The 18,657-nt window shown below is 40.7% G+C and overlaps 1 protein-coding gene across 1 annotated transcript in view; it reads left to right on the top strand.

Annotated features, from left to right (window-relative positions):
• The first annotated feature begins 583 nt into the window (after window positions 1-583).
• Window positions 584-18,657, top strand: part of LOC135213281 (putative glutathione-specific gamma-glutamylcyclotransferase 2) — a 120,095-nt gene continuing 102,021 nt past the window's right edge. Inside the window, exon 1 of the mRNA XM_064247262.1 lies at window positions 584-673. Coding sequence (XP_064103332.1) covers window positions 584-673 — 90 coding nt within the window. The remainder of the gene's footprint in view (window positions 674-18,657) is intronic.

Below are 18,657 nucleotides of genomic sequence, written 5' to 3' on the forward strand. Positions count from 1 at the left end.
ACGGCTAATTTACAATGGTACAAAAATTATGTCAAAGTGACGAAATAATTTCCAAGATGTGTCACAGATACTTTTTAGTCCGGCAAGAAAGAAATTCACGCTTGCGCGCCTGCGTAACAATTGTAAACAAAACAACACCTTGATCCGTGAAACTCCCAGCATCCTCCAAGGCGCGTGATTCAAAAGTTTAGGCTGGTAGGCCTATAAGTATTTTTTCCGCGAATTTTAAAAAAACTTTTGTAAGTCGACGTAAAATACGTGCCCAGTCGCGTAAGAGGGTTAATAATAATCTCTGCTAGGAGGTGGATAGTTACAAAGTACAGCAGTCCCCCTGGTTAACAGGGGGCATTTCTTCCCTGCTGAGCGTGGCTAACCGAAAATTGAAGATTGACCAAAATCGGAAATAATGATGGTAATAATGGCATTTACAATGTCGTAAGCACCAATAAACTGCTTATTGGCATTGTTAACTGCTTATCAGCACTGATAAGCTGCATAGCAACCTCTGGTAAACTGGCTTACGATGCCAATAACTGCTTACTTACATAAAAAATCACTCACCATCGCCGAAATCTTGTTAACGATGTTATTAGCCAAGCACTGTGAAACCAGAATGCCGTTAACCGATACCACCAACAAGCGAGGACTGTCTGTAAGTGGAACTGACTTATTGGTTAGATTTTATAGCAGATGGAAAGTTATTTTGTTGTTAGTTGTTTCATAGTTTATTTTCTTGCATATGCTAGATTTAAAATACAGTAGTACCTGGTTCATGAACTTAATTCGTTCGAGGACACTGTTCGTGACTCAAAAAATTGTGACCTGAATCAACTTTCCCCATTTAAATAATGTAAAAACAAATAATTCATTCAAACCTCAGAAACACTTTATTTTCTTCCCATTTTTTATGGTTTTCTGGCTGAAAGTTATGTTTTACTTCACTGGATACAATAATATTGTATATATGTTCATATTACTATTGTATTATGAAATAGAAAGAGCAATGTTTTGTTTTGGAAATCAGCTGAGGGCAATTACAAGGTAAGTTTATTGAACTCAAATCAGAGCAATTTTCTTGCTTCTAGTTAATGTAAATGAATCTCTAGATAACTACTCTCTATTGATATGGGACAAGGTTATTTTACATTAAACAAAGTGTATTAATAAACATTACCTTAATATAATTTATCTAGCCCTAAATCCCCAAAAACTGCACCAAAATTTACCACATAGGCAACCCTGTTACCCCCTATTCTGTCCGCCAGTTGGCAACACTGTCGTTGACAGTTACAAAACCTTCCCTTGAAAATCAGTTGTTAATGTGCGCCTGTGCTGTTTACATCACGGCCGCTCTTTCTAAATTTCCTAAACCTTTTTGTGCCTTTAAAGCTCTCATTAATTGTTAATGCAACTTTATGTTAACCCTTAAAGGCCAAAGCGGTAAAAAAAATAATTGTCTCCCGTGTGCCGGAGGTGTTTCAGAGTGAGCGCGGAAGCGGAAAAAATATTTTTTTCAAAAAATCACAGCGCGCTTAGTTTTCAAGATTAAGAGTTCATTTTTGGCTCCTTTTTTGTCATTGGCTGAAGTTTAGTATGCAACCATCAAAAATGAAAAAAATTATCATATCATATATAATAATGCGATATATGATAGCGCAAAAATGAAATTTCATATAATAATTGTATTCAAATCGCTCTGTGCGCAAAACAGTTAAAGGTAACAAGTTACTTTTTTTCGTTGTAATGTACACTAAATTGCGGTCATTTGGTATATACAAATTGTAAAACGATAAAGAACACAGAGAAAACTATTATAAGAAAATAATGCATGAATTCGTAACGCGCGGACGTAAACAAATATTTTTTTCAAAAATTCACCATTAATCTAAATATTGACCTAGAGACTTCCAATTTCTTTTCAAAATGAAGAAAAATGATTGAATATTACTATACTGTAAGAGTATTAGCTTACAATTGCAGTTTTCGACCATATCTGATGAGTTAAAGTTGACCAAATGTCGAATTTTTTTATATATATATTTTTTATATGCAATTATTTCAAAAATAAGAAAAGCTACAACCTTCAAATATTTTTCGTTTTATTCTGCATAAAATTGCGCTCATTTTCATATATAAAACTCTATGAAATGCCTAATATGAAACGGAGCAAATATTCCGAGAATGGGACGTACGCATTTCGGAGATTTGTGGCAGAGAATCCGCGCGCAGGGAAGGAAAGATTTTTTTTTTAAATTCACCATAACTCTAAATATTTTGCTAGTAGACTTCGAATTTGTTTCAAGAGGAAGAAATAAAATGATCTGCAATATTACGTTAGATCTGGTAAGATGTTTTAGCTTACAATTGCGTTCTTTTTCGACCATTTCGGTAGAGTCAAAGGTTGACCGAACCTGGTTTTTTTCTATTTTATCGTGATTTATATGCAAATATTTCGAAAATGAGAAAAGCTACAACCTTCAATTATTTTTGGTTGTATTCTACATAAAATTGTGCCACATTTTCATAAATAAAACTTTATGTAACGGCTAATTTAAAATGGTGCAAACATTACCACAATCGCACGTATGATTTTTTCGGAAGAGTTTACCGCGCGGACGTAAAGAAAATTTTATTTTTTTTTCATAAATTCACCATAAATCGAAATATTGTGCTAGAGACTTCCAATTTGTTGCCAAATGAAGGTAAATGATTGAATATTACTAGAATATAAGCGTTTTAGCTTACAATTGCGTTTTTTGACCATTTCGGTAGAGTCAAAGTTGACCGAAGGTTGAAATTTTGGCAATTATCGTTATTTATATGAAAATATCTCAAAACTGATAAAAGTACAAACCATGGGTTGTTTTTAGTGTATTGTGCATGAAATTGCGCACATTTCCATATTATAAAACTTTATATAACGGCTAATTTTAAAATGGTGCAAACATTACCACAATCGCATGTATGATTTTTTTCGGAAGAGTTACCGCGCGGACGTAAGGAAAAAGTTTTTTCATAAATTCACCATAAATCGAAATATTGTGCTAGAGACCTCCAATTAGTTGCAAAATTAAGGTAAATGATTGAATATTACTAAAATATAAGAGTTTTAGCTTACAATTGCGTTTTTCGACCATTTCGGTAGAGTCAAAGTTGACCGAAGGTTGAAATTTTGGCAATTATCGTGTTATTTATATAAAATATCTCAAAACTGATAAAAGCTACAATCATGAGTATTTTATTGTTGTATTCTACATAAAAATGTGCACATTTTCTATATAATACTCATGTAACGGCTAATTTACAATGGTACAAAAATTATGTCAAAGTGACGAAATAATTTCCGAGATGTGTCACAGATACTTTTTAGTGCGGCAAGAAAGAAATTCACGCTTGCGCGCCTGCGTAACGATTGTAAACAAAACAACACCTTGATCCGTGAACTCCCAGATCCCCCAAGGCGCGTGATTCAAAAGTTTTAGGCTGGTAGGCCTATAAGTATTTTCCGCGAATCTTAAAAAAAACTTTTGTAAGTCGACGTAAAATACGTCCAGTCTGGAAACACGGGAGACAAAAAATGTCGACGTAAATACGTCCAGTCGGCAGTAAAGGGTTAATTACCACTCACGTATTACATCCATGAAATAGTGAATTAACTTTTATTTCTATGTGGTATTTATTATTATTACGAACTTTTGCGACCCGGAATTACGTGACCTGGCCAACAGTCCAATGGATAGCCTAGATAATTCGATGCTTCCTTCTGCCAGCAGCATCAGGAATTGCCCGGCGTGTGGGACAAGGATGAGTAGCAGGGAGTATGAACCCCATGACATTTGTAGCCTTTGTCGTGGACAGGTTTGTGACTTGACTTCTCGTTGTGACTTATGTAAGCCTTGGTCTGACGAAGAATCTTGTAGCATAACAAATTGATAAAGGAGAAAAAGAAATCAGTAGGTAGACCTGTATCTAATGATTTCCTTGATTTGTGCGCTCGTGGTTCTGGCTCCTCTGTTTCAGTATTATGTGATTCCGATTCCGAATGAATTGAGGCTTTGCCACCTGTACAACCGGTAAATAGTGAAGTCGTTTCTGATGTTGATTCAAAGTTTTTGGCGATGGAAACTAGTTGGAAACAGAAATTTGAAAAATTACAGTTAAGGTTAGATAGAGACATTTCAGCCAAGTTTAACAAGCTGTCAGAGAATTTTGAAGAAGCTTTTACTAGAATGTCTAACACTCTTTTAGATTCATTTTCAGCTCCTCGTCAGTTACCTGTCGACAGCACCATGGGTAACGGTGCGACAGATACCCCGGCTTGTGAACCCCGTCGTGGCGAAGGCCTAAGGTAGATCCAGTCCGGGCAGGTGCCTGACGATTCTTTACCCAATGTGTCCCCTGTTAGTCACGTAACAGTGCCAAAGGGTGCTTATTTAGGAGAAGGGGGAAGGGTTATTAGTGTTAGACTTAAGATAGCTAGTCGTCAGGATCTTACTTTAGGGGAAGTTCTCAGCTAGGATCTGACGATGGTGATGATGATGACATGGATTTGTGTGATATTGATGTTTCTTTGAACAACGGTCATGATGTCGAGTTCAAGAAACTTTTTGATTTAATTTTGAGTTTTCTTCCTCAGGCGAGGCCTAAAGAGCAGAAGCAGCCTCCGCCTCATTGTATTACAGAAGGGATTTTTCTTGACGGTCCTTCCCGGTTGCGGGAATTTTTAAGTTTTCCCTTTGCTCAGAGGTTCGCGAGAGTGAGGGCGGACGTCGCCGTTAAACTTTCAAAGGTGATCGGCGATCTCTTCTACGACACCGGAGAGGAGTGTTTTATCAGGTGGCGGATGATACTTCATTCTCTCGATCCCCAAACCAAATCCTGATTTGTCCGACTTTTGGGTCAACCTTTGCTTTCCAAGGCTTCGGTCTCGGTCTCAATCGAAGACTTTATTGTATGGAGTCTGTTATGAGCTCCTTACAAGAAGCTCAATCCTTCAATATGTGGGTCCTCGGAGGTCTTTTAATGTATATCAAGTACTCCGGGTTTGTTCCTCCCGATGCTCCTCTTTTTGAGAAATTCTGCTCGTCTATTTCAATTGCTTCTGTACATCAGAACGAGCTTGCTGTTTCAATGCAGGCCTTTCTTGTTTCTCTAAGGCGTAGCCTGTATTTGTTGCAGTTACCCTCCTCTGTATCGGAGATTCAGAGAAACCATTTGTTGTCCTCTTCTCCTTTTGGCTATTCCCTATTTGATATGTCTGTGCTTTCTGAGGTTTTGAAGGAACATCAAGGTGATGCCTCTTCCCAAGCTCACTGGGCCTTCAAGGAGTAAGCGTAAGTTTAGTGCCAGATCCATGCCCTCTGCTCCAGCCCAACAACCTCCTCCTTCTGGCTCGTTTTCCCAGAGTACATCTCAGGTTTCTGGCGCCTCAGCTTCCTCCTCTGGTGCTCACTCTTTGAAACGTGGGAGAGGTTCTTTGCATGGCTCTAAGGGCAGGGGAAGAGCTTAACCTCCAGGAGGACCTTCTTTTTCTTCTTTTTCTTTGTCTCTGCGAAAGAATTTTCGGAAGTAGGAGTCATTACCTCGCCCAGAGACCGCAGTAGGAGCTTGTCTCTCTCGCCATTGGTCAGCTTGGCAGGAGAGAGCAGTGGATGCTTGGGTAGTGGAGGTCCTGAAGGTAGGTTACAAGATCCTTTTTGTTTTGAGACCTCCACTTTCCAATTGTCCTCTCGAGTTCAGCAGTTATTCCCCTCACTCAATCAGGGGTCAAGCCTTGGACAAGGAGCTTTCGGCTCTCTTGGAGAAGGATGCCATAGAGCAAGCTCCTCCTCCTCCTGGGTTTTACTCACGGGTGTTTGTAGTTCTAAAGGTCTCGGGTGCTTGGCGCCCCTTGAACAGGTTCATTCTAAGTCAAGTTCCGGATGGAAGTGGTTCAGACTGTTCTTTCATCCGTCAGGATAAGGGACTGGATGATTTCAATCGATCTGCAGGATGCTTATCTGCAAATCCCCATCCATACGAAGAGCAGACCTTACCTTCGGTTTTTCACGGACTCAGGAATTTTTCCAGTTCAAGACCCTTTGTTTCGGCCTCACCACTGCTCCACAGGTCTTTTCTTGGGTGATGGCTCCTGTTTCAGCTATTCTGCATCAGTTAAATGTAAGGATGCTTCGGTATCTGGACGAGTGGCTAGTCCAGGCCGAATCTCTAGAGAAATGTCTCCGGTCGAGGGACATAGATCTGTCTCTTTGTGTTGACTTGGGCATTTGTGTCAACTTCAACAAGTCCAGTCTAATCCTTGCCAGATCATGACTTATCTGGGATTGTTTTGAATTCCTAGATTTTGAGGGCTTCTCCCGCTCCGAAATGGATAGACAAGCTTCTAAGTCTGGTCGAAGTATTTTTGTCCTCCGTAATGCAGCCAGTTTCCCTTTGGAGGACTCTCCTGGGCCATTTTTCATCCCTCATCCAACTGGTTCCTGGAGGTCGTCTCAGAATGAGGTCCCTTCAGTCGACACTTCATCAGTCGTGGGATTTCGTGTCCGAGGACACGATAGTCGCCTCCTCTCCACAATGTCGGAAGGATCTCTGTTGGTGGATGCAAGTTCACCACCTCAAGTCAGGGACATCTCTTCTTTCAGTTCCACCGGACCTAATGTTTTGGTCAGACGCCTCAGATCAAGGTTGGAGTGCGCACCTGGGCTCCGAAGCCGCTTCAGGCCTTTGGTCAGAGGAAGAGAGGATCATGTCAATGAATTGGAGGGAACTAAGGGCAGTGAACCTAGGCCTTCTTTCATTTCAGGATCAACAATTGGAGTCAGCTGTTGCAATCTTCGATGACAACACCACAGCAGTCTCGTACTTAAGAAACCAAGGTGGTACACGGTCGGACCTTCTCACCCAAGAAGCGTGATCAATCCTGTGTTGGGCAGAAGACAGGGGGATTATGTTAGTCCCTCAGTTTATCCTGTGCCATCACAACGTCTTAGCAAACGCCTTGTCGAGACCGAACGAAGTTCAAGGGTCAGAATGGACACTTTGCCAGGAAGTCAGGAAGTCTTCGACAGCCTCATGAAGAAGTGGCCTGTCACAGTCGATCTGTTTGCCACCCCACTGAATTTTCGGTGCCAGATCTTCTTCGCCCCTTACCAGACTCCTCAGAGTGCCGGGACAGATGGTCTTTTGCAGGACTGGGAGGGCCTTCAAGCCTATGCATTTCCTCTGTTCGCTCTGGTGAGGTCAGTCCTCAACAAAGTGAGGGCAACCAAGCATCTGGATCTTACCTTGATTGCCCCCTTCTGGCCACAGAAGGAGTGGTTTCCCGACCTACTGGAAGCTCTGGTGGAGCCCCCCATTCATCTGACAGAGAGACCAAATCTTCTCAGACAACCCCATTTTCATCGGTTCCATCAGAGGCTCCACATGCTTCATCTTCATGCCTGGAGACTGTCAGGATATTCTCCAAGCATGAAGGGTTCTCCTCCTGAGTGGCGCGACAGTTGGCTCTTGCCAGACAGCAATCAACCAGAGTAATTTATCAGGCTAAATGGTCGTTTTACAGACGTTGGTGTAAGTCTCAAGGACATTCAATTTCTAGACCTTCCTTACTGAAAGTAGCGGAGGTTTTAGTTCATTTACATCATGACAGGGCCCTTTCACCTTCGTGCATTAAGGGTTATAGGTTGATGCTTTCCTATGTTTTTAAGGCAAGGCTCCCTGAAATCTCTTCATCTTATGTCATTAGAGATTTAATTCGATCCTTTCCCCTATCTCGACCCAGTCCGCAGTGTTCTCCGACATGGGACTTTAATAAAGTCCTTCAAGCCTTAAGGTTCCCTCCATTTGAGCCTCTGAATATGGCCAATTTTAGGGACCTCTCTTCTAGGACACTCTTCCTTGTCTCGCTGGCTACAGCCAAGAGGGTGGGTGAACGGCAAGCACTCTCTTTTCTGGTTGCCAGATCTGGACAAGACATGATTTTGTCATACCTTCCCGAATTTGTCGCAAAGACTGAATCGTCTGATAATCCCATTCCCAGGTCTTTCGTGCTGAAGTTGCTGGTCGACTTTGTCGGTACTTTAAATGAGGAATTAGTTCTGTGCTCTGTTAGGGCGCTCTCATGCTATTTACGCTGGACGAAGGACATTCAGGGTCGTCCCCATCATCTGTTTGTTTCATCCCGAAATGTCAAGAGACCTATATCAAAGACACAGTATTAGAGCAGTTGCTACATCAGTAGCTTTTATGAAGAACGTCTCAGTCGCCAAGGTGCTTGAGGCAGCTACTTGGTGTTCTAATTCTTTTTTTGCCTCTTTTTACTTGAGGGATATTTCTCTAGTTCTAGGCGACCTTCATTCTTTGGGCCTGTTGGTGATGGCAGGACAGGTCGTCAAACAGGAGAATTAGGTAGTCTTCCTGTTTTATGTCTGGTTGCTACCTGTATATTTATTTTTTGTTGTATATATTTTTTGTTTTTTGTTTTTACATTATAACTTATGGCAGTTTTTGGTTTAGTTATAATGGGAATTAGGCAGTTTGGTATTTAGTTGTTGTTGGATGACAAGGGACTAGCTGTGCTTGACAAAACTCATGCTGCTTTCATTGTCAGTGTGACATGGGACCAGCCACTGGGTTGTCGGCACTGGCGACTATGCTTCTCCCAAAGTTGATGCCGACCTAGGACTAGCCACTGGTTCGCTTGTCCTGACGACTCGCTTCTTCCATTGTCCTACTGGATAGGGAATTAGTTGATGGATCGTCTGCTGTCATCTGGTGACTCGTTCACCATCTACTTTTTGTCTCACCTGTTTTCTCAGAGTCACACTCGTGCGAGATCAGGCGACATTTAGTAGCCCTGAGTTTCTTGTTGACGAAGTCGGTTGCGTTGATACACCCTCCGATGATCATTTAACATGAGACCAGGTTGGACTGCCGGCACTCGTCCTTCGGGAGTGAGTCACCTTTTTGCTCCGCGCTCCTTTCTCTTGGCACCAGAAAGCTCAAGTCAGGAGTTGCTCATGAGCCGATATCGCTGCTGGCGACGTTGGGTTGCATTGATACACCCCCAATGTTTGCTTAGCTTTGAATCGCCCAGGCATTCCAGGCACTCATCCTTCAGGGAAAGAGTTGTCAATACCCGCTCCTCTCTCTTGGCGCCAGATATTCGTTAGAGAGCAGGTGTCGTTGTAGTGCTTGATAAAGTCATCAGGGTGCAGCCTTGCTGTCCTCATTTCGTCTGACTGGTCACCTGGTCGGTCACCTGACTTTAGTACAGACAGACTGAGTATGCTCTTACTCCTTGTCCTTTACTACCGCAGTTCGGCGGCATTATGGTAGGAGACTGAGTTCTTAGTATCTTAGACCTTGGGTTGAGTTTTTAACTGCCTATGATATATATTCTTTGATTGTTTTATGTCCTATCTGCCTGTGAAAGGGGAATTGTACTCAGATTCCCTCCTCCTTTTCAGTGTGGTTAATCGGGCTAGATAAATTATATGAAGGTAATGTTTATTAATATGGAATTTCTATTATAAAATTAATATTAATAATACTTACCTGTATAATTTATCTAGTCCCACCCATCCTACCCCACGATCTGCCTATCACAACTGATTTCAAGGGAAGGTTTTGTAACTGTCAACGACAGTGTTGCCAACTGGCGGACAGAATTGGAGGTGACAGGGTTGCCAATGTGGTAAAATTTTGGTGCAGTTTTTGGGGATTTAGGGCTAGATAAATTATACAGGTAAGTATTAATTAATTAATTTTATAATAAAAATTCCATTTTCAAGTTGAAATATCACTTGAATACGTATCATTGCCAACAAAAATTATTTTTTTTTTTTTCGTAGTAGGTGGCGTAGAGGCTGTTTATTGCGAAAAAAGAACAAACAGATTGCATTCGATATTTTTCACTTGATTTCATCAGAATACTATGAGCTTTACATATTTATCCTTATTTACGGCCTTATTTACGGCCGTAATTTCAAGGGTTCTTGTCTCTACTCAGAATTTGCGGTCAGTAGATATGTAACACAGCAACTTAGGAACAAAAGAGCAAACACCTCAACAAAGTTACAATATTTATTTACACCAGAAAAAGGTAACGGTTGGCAAAATTAATCATCAAAATTAATATATATATCAAGGAAAAACCAACCTTAAGATCTTTAAAAGATCACCTATAACTAAACTAACCCTAAACCAAGAAATAGGATATTTTTAAATATGTCTTCAGGTAGGTACCTTCCAAATAGCTGGCCAGACAAAACTAACCTAAGAAAATAAGTTAGGCAGAAGGAAGCAAGAGAAAATAGGAGGGAAACTTAATAATACTCCTACCTAACACATACAGACTAAATTATACTCAAAACTTAACTTAGTGAATAGAATATATTAAGAATAATTATAATAAGTAGATAAACAATAAATTATGAAAATAACCTTACAAATTGATTCAACGACAAGAGCTTAGTAGATTGTCTCTTCAGGCCATACAAGGTCCAGAAAAACCGTACTGCAAACAGGGGCGTGCAAATCTACAGGTACTCAGCGATTCACGATCATCTTAAATAGCTATAAAAAACATTATACCTGTAGAAAGCCCGCCCTACTTGTCTCCACGAGTTCCAAGAACTCTGACGCTGATGCAGAGGTCAACTGGGTCAAGCTGCAATGCCTGCAGGCAACCCAAAATACCACGGGAACACCGAGGGTGGTAGCCTCCGAGAATCCGGGACGTCAACGGATCTCGCACGCCACAAACCGCACCGTTCACAGTAGATACGTGGGCCAACTCATTCAAATCCTTCCGACGAACGACGGAAGGGGCGTGGCTGAATGAATGCCGCGGGTTTGACAAACACCAGCGACCACACAAGGCAGCGAAGGAATAAAGATGCCGTGATCCAAATCTCCGTACAAAATTGTTGAAGTGACCATAAATAAAGTGGCGAAGCGTCAGGATGTGAGGAGGAACTCGAACTAACCCTGTCACGAATCACCACCCTTACGATCAAGCCTTCCACTCGAGTCAACACAGCTCATAGGAGAGAAAAACAACGATCATTAATAAGGCACTTCAGTGGTTCACTAATACCGGGGGGAAGGTGGTAAACAAAGCAAAACTGCGAAGTCATATGACTCCCTTACAGAGTTCATCAAACTAAGAAAAGCTGAAATATACGAAAAACGACATTAGCTTATTAATAAACTTAAAACTGGAAAAAGATCAAAAGGTTGGAAAAGTATTAACAACTTATAATTAAATTATAATGAATTTACTTTAATCTAATACCTTTCTCCCCCTACAAAATTTTTTTTTATCAAATAGAGTAAAAAATTTTTATACAACCTAAAGAATCAATTAAATCTTAAAATAGCATCCATCTTAAAAGTAAAGATAACCTTAATGTAAACATGCATAGAATTATCTAATAAAGCACACACAATTGTGCATTACACATTCTGAAATAAAAAGATCGGCATTAAATATACCTCAAACATACCAATATATAAACAGTCTAATTAAATACAAAGCCTGGAAATAAAAAAAATTAATCGAGCATAATTCTAAAGCCAAGAACAAAATGTACTAAATCACAGAAAATGATAAAGTTCTGAAATTCCAAAAGTTCTTGCTAAAAATTAAAGATATAAATGGCACAAAGACCTACCTATCAGCTAATAAGAAACTATTACTAATATAGAACTGAATATTTCTTACAACTAATACTTAAACTAAAAACAACACTGGCAAAAAACAGAATTACCATATAAATAAATGAAACAACCGAACAACGTCGGAACAAACCATAAAGTTAGCACTTGCTTTCACTCTAAATGAACACAAAGAGAAACGAGCAGGGCGAAAGAGGCAGGGAAAGACCAACAAAAATAAACACTTTACATCCTAGACAAGGTGTCCGGGATCTTATTATCAGATCCTTTAATATGTTTAATTACCAAGTTGAGCTCTTGCAGTTGCAAGGCCCAACGTAAAATCCTTTGGTTAGACCCCTTCATCCGTTCAATAAACACTAACGGATTATGATCCGTCCATACCTCCACTGGAAAGAAAGATTAGTTAAGTACGGTTTAAAATGAGATATGGTACGGATCAGGGCGAGAGCCTCTTTCTCAATAGTTGAATACTTACGCTCTGCCGTTAACAACTTTTTGCTGTAGTAGGATATTGGGTACACCTCCTCGTCCTCACCCTTTTGAAAGAGAACGCTCCAAATGCCTACATCGCTAGCGGGTCAACAGCAATTATAAAGGGAGCTTGAAAATTCGGAGAAATCAAGAAATAGGTTTTAGACATAAGAATAGTCTTAATTTTAACGAATGCTTCTTCACACTCGCTAGTCCAAATAAATTTCCTATCTTTTAGCAAAAGATCATTCAAGGGACGAGCAATGTCAGAAAAGTTCCTAACGAACCTCCTATAGTATCCCGTCATACTAGCACCCTTCGAACTTCTCGGACATTGCACGGTCTCTTTAGATTAGTTATAGCCTCGACATTAGCCTGTTTCGGGGCTATATGACCCAGACCAACCTCATGACCCAGATACACAACTGTGGCCTTACCAAATTCGCATTTAGCGAGGTTAATGACTAAGCCCGCAGCACGGAGAGCTTCAAAAACTTTACCCAACCTGAGTAAATGAGTTTTCCAATCATTACTGTGAACAACAAGATCATCTATGTAGATCTCGGTACCTTCTAATCCACAGACCACACAGTTCATTAATCTTTGAAAAGTACAAGCAGCATTCCTCATCCCAAAAGGCATGACTTGCATTCATACAAGCCAAATGGGGTGACAAATGCTGAAATTTCTCTTTGCTCGATCCCAATCGGGAATAACATTATCACTACTTACTACAGACCTGGGTCTTCCTACATCTACGTCTACCTCTAAACTACTCAAATTTAACTCTTCGTTCATTATTTAATAAGTCTGCAGCTCTTGCGGCAGCTCTAGTGGTAACTGCTACTGGACACTTATTGATTGATAATATTGGGGAATAATTCCTGGCCATCACTATTAATCATATCATTTCCTAATGATGCCATCAATACCAGCTATAGGAAGACTTCTCGACAACGACCAAACTCTGTCTTTCCAGGGAATGACAACATTACCTCTACTAAAGGAGCTGAAAAAACTATTGTGTTCGGGAAACCTCCAGAACAATAAAGTTCCCTGAATATTTCACCAAACCTTTTAAACTGCTTTCCAGCACTAACGACCGAGCAGACCCTGTATCTCTCAAAAACCTAACATCAATAATGACGGAATTATAAATTACTTTACCAGGCCATATGTAATTATCATATTTTAGTCCATTCCTGTGAATTATCATTTCCATTTCCGGGCGTACTATTACCACCACTACCACTATTTATTATTGGTAATTTTACGTCAGGAGATGCACTTGGCATTAAAGCCACAGGATTATTCCTTTGAAGATAATTTGTTCTGGCGTGACACTGAGCTTGGAAATGACGGGTTTATTACACCAGAAACAAGTCATATTACTATTTCTCGTTCCAGAATTACCTCCATTGGAAAATACACGAGTACCAGGTTTACTCGTGAATTTTCCATTCTTACTAACAGGGAAATTATTCTGAACGACAGAATTCTTAGGCTTATTATTATCACCTCTTATCCTTTATGAAATTCGCTGACTTTACTACATTATTACTTATATCCTTGCTGGCGAAATTGCCTGACCGGTTCTATGGGTCAAAGACAATTCGTCAACCACTTGAGCTGCCCTACCTAAATTAGTTGACCTTTACTTCTTCCAAATAAATTCTTAGTTCTTTGGAGCAAGATTTCTTAAACTCCTCCAAAAAGCATGAGTTCTCTCAAGGAAGAAAAAAGTGACAACTTGACGACTTTTCAAACCAGTCGTCAAACTGTTACCTCCTTGAACCTGGCAAAAATTCTACATACGACAAGGATGGCTGTTTATTAAAGTTCTAAACTTCAACCTGTATGCCTCAGGGACCAAATCATATGCTTTTAAAATTAATGCCTTTACCTTGTGATAATCCCTGGCTATCCCTTCCTCCAAGGCATTATATACCCGGATTGCCTTGCCCACCAATTTACACTGAATCAGCACTGTCCACATCTCTGTGGCCAAGACAACCGAGCAGACACCCTCTCAAAGGCCGTTGAAGAATTCAGGAACATTCCTTTCATCAAAAAATGGGGACCAATTTTTTAATGCAGCCCCCCCAAATAAATTAAAACCTATTCAGGCGCTACCTCGTGGGGTGGGCTAAATTGGTTAGGAGCCCCCCCCCTGTTTTAAACCTAGGCCATTTCCAAATTAAAGGTTGGCCATCTCTATCTCAAATGCCTCCTCACCCTCTCTGTCCCTGCATGCTCCAATTTCAACAACTCTATTTTTTTACAAATTATGTCATAATCCTGAATTTCCTTTGAATCAGAATTTACAGGAACTGTTAGGAACTGCTGGCCCTAAAATTCTCGTCAGTTAAGAAGGGGTTTGTGGTAATATTTCCTCTTGGCGGCAAATTGGCTGGACCTTCATAAATGACTCCAGTCTGAGGAGGATCATCAAATAACGAAAACCTGCACCACCACTAATGTCATTATCATCTGCAACTACCCTATCATCATTTCCTAATTCACTACCTCTATCACTAATATTTTCCCCAACTAACCCTTCAGCCTCAGCCAAACCTTGCATACACTGTTCTTTACATTATTAGAATTTCCTCTTTGTATCCGTCATTTTGAAAGGAATACCCAACCATCTAGCATAACTAACCAGATATTCCTTACCTAGTAATGGTAAATGCCTAATACAGTCGGCAGACCCTAAGAACTCTGCAGGACTAAACTCAAAGTCTTCCAAATTATCCATAGTGGTAGGAGAGAAAGATAGTTTCCAAAAATGAATACTATAACCCCACTGAGGAGCGTTCCAAAGTCCCCAACCAATTACTGTGTACACCTGAGCGCAAATCCTGTCACGGTCGCCAGATTGTTACGACCATTATTTACGGCGTAATTTCAAGGGTTCTTGTCTCTACTCAGAATTTGCGGTCAGTAGAAATGTTAACACAGCAACTTAGGAACAAAAGAGCAAAAACACCTCAACAAAAGTTACAATATTTATTTACACCAGAAAAAGGTAACGGTTGGCAAAATTAATCATCAAATTAATATATATATCAAGGGAAAAACCAACCTTAAGATCTTTAAAAGATCACCTATAACTAACTAAACCCTAAACCAAGAAATAGGATATTTTTAAATATGTCTTCAGGTAGGTACCTTCCAAATAAGCTGGCCAGAACAAAACTAACCTAAGAAAATAAGTTAGGCAGAAGGAAGCAAGAGAAAATAGGAGGGAAACTTAATAATACTCCTACCTAACACATACAGACTAAATTATACTCAAAAACTTAACTTAGTGAATAGAAAATATTAAGAATAATTATAATAAGTAGATAAACAATAAATTATGAAAATAACCTTACAAATTGATTCAACGACAAGAGGCTTAGTAGATTGTCTCTTCAGGCCATACAAGGTCCAGAAAACCGTACTGCAAAACAGGGGAGTGCAAATCTACAGGTACTCAGCGATTCACGATCATCTTAAATAGCTATAAAGCATCTCATACCTGTAGAAAGCCGCCCTACTTGTCTCCACAAGTTCCAAGAACTCACTGACGCTGATGCAGAGGTCAACCGGGTCAAGCTGCAATGCCTGCAAGGCAACCCAAAATACCACGGGAACACCGAGGGTGGTAGCCTCCGAGAATCCGGGACGTCAACGGATCTCGCACGCCACAAACCGCACCGTTCACAGTAGATACGGGCCAACTCGTTTCAGAATCCTTCCGAAGAACGAGGGAAGGGGAGTGCTGATGAGAATGCCGCGGGTGACAAACACCAGCGACCACACACAAGGCAACGAAGGAATAAAGATGCCGTGATCCAAATCTCCGTACAAATTGTTGAAGTGACCATGAATAAAGTGGCGAAGTGTCAGGATGTGAGGAGGAACTCGAACTAACCCTGTCACGAATCACCACCCTTACGATCAAGCCTTCCACTCGAGTCAAACACAGCTCATAGGAGAGAAAAAACAACGATCGTTAATAAGGCACTTCAGTGGTTCACTAATACCGGGGGAGAAGGTGGTAAACAAAGCAAAACTGCGAAGTCATATGACTCCCCTTACAGAGTTTCATCAAACTAAGAAAAGCTGAATATACGAAAAACGACATTAGCTTATTAATAAAACTTAAAAATTAAAAAAAACTGGAAAAAGAGCAAAAGGGTTGGAAAAGTATTAACAACCTCATAATTTAAATTATAATTGAATTTTACTTTGAATCAATCAATAGAGTGTAAACAGTAAAATGTGTTCTTTCATGGTAAATAGTTTTGATTAAGATATGTTTCTCTCAAATTTTGTTCATGGATTAGTTTGATGGTTATGGCAGTTTCATCAACAATAATAGTCGTTAGTAGATGAACATTCTTTCCGCAGCTTCAGCTACAACTTGCAGCTTAAATTTAGCAGTATACAGTAGTCCCCCTGTATGTGCGGGCGATGCGTACCAGACCCCCCGTGTATAGTTAGAACCCGCGAATAGTTGGAACCCCTATAAAAATGCTGAAAACAGCCTATTTTGTTAAAACTCAGGAAAAACCCACTAAAATTTTTTATACTTGGTTTTTTAATACGTAGTTTTATCACAAAAAGTGCATTTTATGATGAAATTTATTAAAAAAAACAGGAATTTGTGGATATTTTTCATAGAAACATACCGCAAATATGCAAATTTCCTGGGAATAATGAGGGGAAATGTTCCCAAGAGAAATCCGCGAATGTGTGAGTCCACGAATCCGGAGAATGCAAATACGGGGGTCCACTGTATACCCTTGCCGATTTTTTCTCTGTAGCGAATAAGGATATAATAATGTGAAAATATATCGGTCCTATTCTACTTAATGTCATTTGTAATATAACAATGGTAATTTTTTACTATTGTACGATAGTTGAATTGCAAGCAAACCGCAGTTGTTATCAGATTCGGTTGTTCATAGCAAATCAACTGTTTTATTGTAGTGTCTTACCGAACAATTATAGAGCCGTGATTTTCCACGAGCGGCAGGATACTAAATTCAAATTTAGAGCGTCGGCGTCGCCAACACTGGTGGTGATGACGTCATCTCCCTCCACTCGCGGGAGAACCAGGTACAACTGCCCAGGTGAATCCAATTCTTTTCCTGCCGGCGTCCGGTGAAACATCGGTGGTCGTTCGGTTGGATGACTTTGCTTCGCTTTTTTTTCTTGTGGAATTGATCTTCGGAATTGGTGAAGTACTCTTTTTTGGCGTTGTTGTTATTTTGCTTTTTATTTAGGCGTTGCCATGTCGGATTCTAGTCCGTCGGGAGTTAGGTTTTGCATCTCAGGATGTAAAACTAGATTATCCAGTTAGAATATGATTCTCACACTAAATGTGTTAAGTGTAGGGGACAGTTTGTTCAAGCAGATCGAACATGTAACGAGTGTAGTGATTGGACTGATTCTCAATGGAAGTTTTTTAGTTCATACTCGGAGAAATTAGCTAAAGACAGAATTAGAAAAGCAGCACTTAGGGAAAAGTAGACTTAGCTCCGCTTCGTCTTGCGATGCTTCTGTTCCTTCTGTTTTCTCCTCAATTGTTATGTCTCCTTTAACTAACAACCTCCTATTCCTCCTACTAATCCCGCTTCTCCGGGCTTCCCGTGTAGTTTCTTCCGACACCATTGCCAGTCTGGAATCGAGCTAGATCAGAAATTTTCGGTACTAGCGAATACGGTTTTGCAACTTGGTAATTCAGTTAAGACGTTTTTGGAGAAAGCGCTTCAGGTAAGAGTGTAGTTGAGGGTGCGTCTGTCTGTCCTGACACGTCTCCTAGACAAAGGTCACTGTCCAGCTCCCCGCACCGGGGAGAAGACATACCGGAAGTCCAAGGGAGTCGATCGGGATTTGCCCACAGACAGGCGCCTCTCTTGTTGAGACCTGTTGCGCCTCAACAGGGCTCGGTTAAGCGTTGGAAAGGTGTTGCGGTCAGACGCCTTTCGAATGATTCAAGCGATTCGTCTCCGGTCGCGCGCGGCGCTTTGGCGAGATTCGCCCGTTTCGCGTCCCTTAAAGAGGCGTTCAGGCGCCGATTCTTCGCCTCCTCCAGTCAAGCGGTATAAGGAGCCTGAGAGTAGGGTTGCGCCGCGACCATTAGCGGCTCGTTCGTCGCCTCAATCTGTGCCTTTTTCGGCTCCATCTACTAGTAGAGATTGTGGTTTTAGCGCTGTAGCTAGCAGTTCTAAGGTGTTTCTTTAGGCGCTTTTTCGTCTGTTACGCCTGATGCGCCTGTTTCGCCTCGAATTCGGCGGCTCCGAGCGAGGCGCAAGTAGTTTTTCCGCCTCCTGCTGAACATTTAGGCTCTTCCAAGCCTACGTTAACTGTTGTTTTGATTCGTCTCTGGCGCCTTTGCGCAAGCAGTTAGAGATGTTAACCAACTGGATGAATGAGTCCAAGGGTGGTTCGAAACCTTCAGATCCGGTTGTAGTTCCGTCTACTTCTTCGGCGGTATCGGAGAATGAAGAA

This window comes from Macrobrachium nipponense, chromosome 42 (genome assembly GCF_015104395.2).
Source record: "Macrobrachium nipponense isolate FS-2020 chromosome 42, ASM1510439v2, whole genome shotgun sequence".
Taxonomy (NCBI): Eukaryota; Metazoa; Arthropoda; class Malacostraca; order Decapoda; family Palaemonidae; genus Macrobrachium; species Macrobrachium nipponense.